Source organism: Antrostomus carolinensis, unplaced genomic scaffold, assembly GCF_000700745.2.
Source record: "Antrostomus carolinensis isolate BGI_N321 unplaced genomic scaffold, ASM70074v2 scaffold8224, whole genome shotgun sequence".
Classification (NCBI taxonomy): domain Eukaryota; kingdom Metazoa; phylum Chordata; class Aves; order Caprimulgiformes; family Caprimulgidae; genus Antrostomus; species Antrostomus carolinensis.
Genome location: NW_010311388.1, coordinates 40976 through 43776, shown reverse-complemented (window position 1 = coordinate 43776; position 2801 = coordinate 40976). Strand labels below are relative to the sequence as shown.

General features: G+C 37.3%; 1 protein-coding gene across 1 annotated transcript in view; it reads right to left on the bottom strand.

Moving 5' to 3' along the window:
* LOC104523974 (plectin) overlaps positions 1–2801 on the bottom strand; it is a 27030-nt gene that overhangs the window by 12941 nt on the left and 11288 nt on the right. Inside the window, 1 exon segment of the mRNA XM_029084679.1 lies at positions 2036–2229. Within this exon segment, the coding sequence (XP_028940512.1) occupies positions 2036–2229 (194 nt within the window).

Genomic DNA, 2801 nt, shown 5'->3' with positions numbered 1-2801 from the left:
CTCACAGTGAAAAACTTCTTCCTAATATCTAATCTAAACCTGCCCTCTTTCAGTTTAAAGCCGTTTCCCCTTGTTTTGTCATTAACTGCCCTTGTAAGAAGTCCCTCCCCAGCTTTCTTGTAGCCCCTTCAGGTACTGGAAAGCCGCTGTAAGATCTCCCCAGAGCCTTCTCTTTTCCAGGCTGACCAGCCCCAACTCTCTCAGCCTGTCCTCATAGGAGAGGTGCTCCAGCCCTCGGATCATCCTCGTGGCCTCCTCTGGACTCGCTCTTACTGGTCCAGGTCTCTCTTGTGTTGGGGGCCTTACAAGAGTGGAGTCGAGGGGGAGAATCACCTATCATGTTTTTGACTTGAAAAGAGAGTGTGTACTTCTTGAAAGCCTTTTCCATACTGATGAGAATACTGACAATTTTTCTTTTTGTGATCTACTGTTACTTCAAAGACCATATAAATTTGACTACCCCAAAACACCGCAGAATAAACATATTTATTCAACAACTTTTTATAGTTTGATTTGGAATGAATACTTTGAATTGCTCTAACATGTTCTCAAGATGCCAAAAGGAATCTGGAAAAGAGTAAGCAAAGGAAATTGTATTGCTCAGGTTTCATACTTAAACATGCTCTAAAGCTAATAATCATGAAAAAGACCATGATAACTGCAGCCAGTATTTGTATATACTTCTCGTATAATGATCATCAGTGTCAAGCTGTTAGGAAGCAGCAGAGTGAACATTTGCAGAAAGCAGCTTGTTTACATGCTGCAACTACCACAATCTGTCCTGTTTACACTAGAAGCCACTGTGTATTAACAGGCACCTTCCAATATATTCTATTCAAGATACAGTCTTGTGAGGAGAGCATGTGGTTCATGTTTGCCCCCGGAGGAAATAAGGACACTTCGGTACCTCATAGACTACTGTTTTATCATTTAAATTATGTCATGCTACCAGATGACAAAAAATCTGAGGTGGATTTCAAGCTCGCCATTCTGCAGTCAGCTGTAAGTGAGTCAGCTTTTGCCCATCTTCCGTTTGAATTTCAGCAATGTTAGAGACAACTAAATTCGTTAATTACAAGAGAGTAACTTCAGTATTGCACCAAATGGATAGTTACCCCCTAGAAAAGGAGGATAAAAACATGAAAGGTTGTTGTGTGAACTTTTACATCAACAGCCTATCTCTGATGCTCTGGTTCAGGTTATCTATAAAGAAGGTTTTAAAGGAAATAAATTCAGGCTGTATAGTACACACTTCCTTAACTTGCCCATACCTTTTCCCTTAACTCTCTTTAGTTCTGTTTCAGAACTATAGGGACTGAAGGAAAAAAGTCTTTCCAGGAATGTTATGTATGGACATCTCCTTCAGAATTATGGGTAGGTGTGTTCTGCTGTGTCTGCACATCTGTGTAGGCACATGCATTTGAGTAACATTCTTGCAACATCATCATGACAGTAATACTGAAGGGCTGAATTTAGAGCAACATCTCAACTGGATATTGAGGCAGCATGAAAACAGTTGCACACCAAGTGTGGCACTTCACCAAAACCTTTTGTAGCAAAATTATCACAGAAGTCAATGGGAGCCAAGGACCTCCAGACTTAGCACTTAAGTCATTAACAGCAAGTTAACATGAATCCAATCATAACTGATGAATCAGCTCATCGGTTTAGTCTGCCAGAACTAATTATGTGGAGAAACAGATGGTATTGCTATGGGACAGCAAGCCATTTCTGCAGGCTTTTTTTGTCAAGAAAAAAGACAATTTCTCTCTACTGTGTCTCAGTAAGTTATAACTAAGTAAAGTCTCTGTATCTTGTTAATGTTTTAATGCTCAATAGTCACAGTCATTTCCTGTGGAAAAGCAAGATGATGTAAACAGCACAGAAAAAGTAAGAATCCTGGATCTTAGCACATCTCACAAATAGTTCAGAAAATTATTCTGACCTAGTTCAACATTCATTTCTGATTATTCTTCCTCAGAAACAAAAAGCCAGCATAAAACATGAACAAATTATAATAAAAAGTTATACAAACCTATTTTCAATTTGAGAATGAATGTTTTGCCACCTCTCGGCTAACTGATCAACTTTTTCTTTATACCAATCAAAGTCAAGATCACGTTCCTTGTGCATTTTAAACATCTGATCACTGATCATCTTTGCCTTCTGCAGTTCATCCTCTAAGGCATGGAACACTTGTCTTTTCTCATCTACTTCAGATCTCCATTGCTAGTATGTGATAAATGATAAATTGTAAATAACTCATGAATTATGACACTATTTTATAAATTAGCATTTTATATTAAATAGAATGTATAAATGAAAGAGGTTTAAATGAATACTTTACTTCTCATTGCTCAGACACTGGAATGGCAGCAGAATGGGTCTGAAGCAACTAATTAGCTATGAACTGCAGAATAATTCTAAGTAACAGCATCCCCCACAACATATATATCAAAACAGAGACAGCAAATTAACACACTTATAATCTACAGCTTTCCAAAAAATCATTAGGTAGATGTCAATCATTCTAGCTAACAAAAATGCATTACTTGTCATTTGTAATATTAAAATAAGGTATATAGAGCATATAAATATGTTGAACTTCAGTCTTGCCCTTTCTCAAAGATTACCTGACAAACCCCATAGGAAACCCTGATTAGTATACCACTTTTAGGAATGTTATTGTGGCCACATTTATCTAAAAATATATTTATGTTGCATTAAGCATGTGATAACTTTGAATAGACAAAAAAATAAGTCTTACTGCAGCATTAAGAAATGCCACTCTTGGAAGTTCA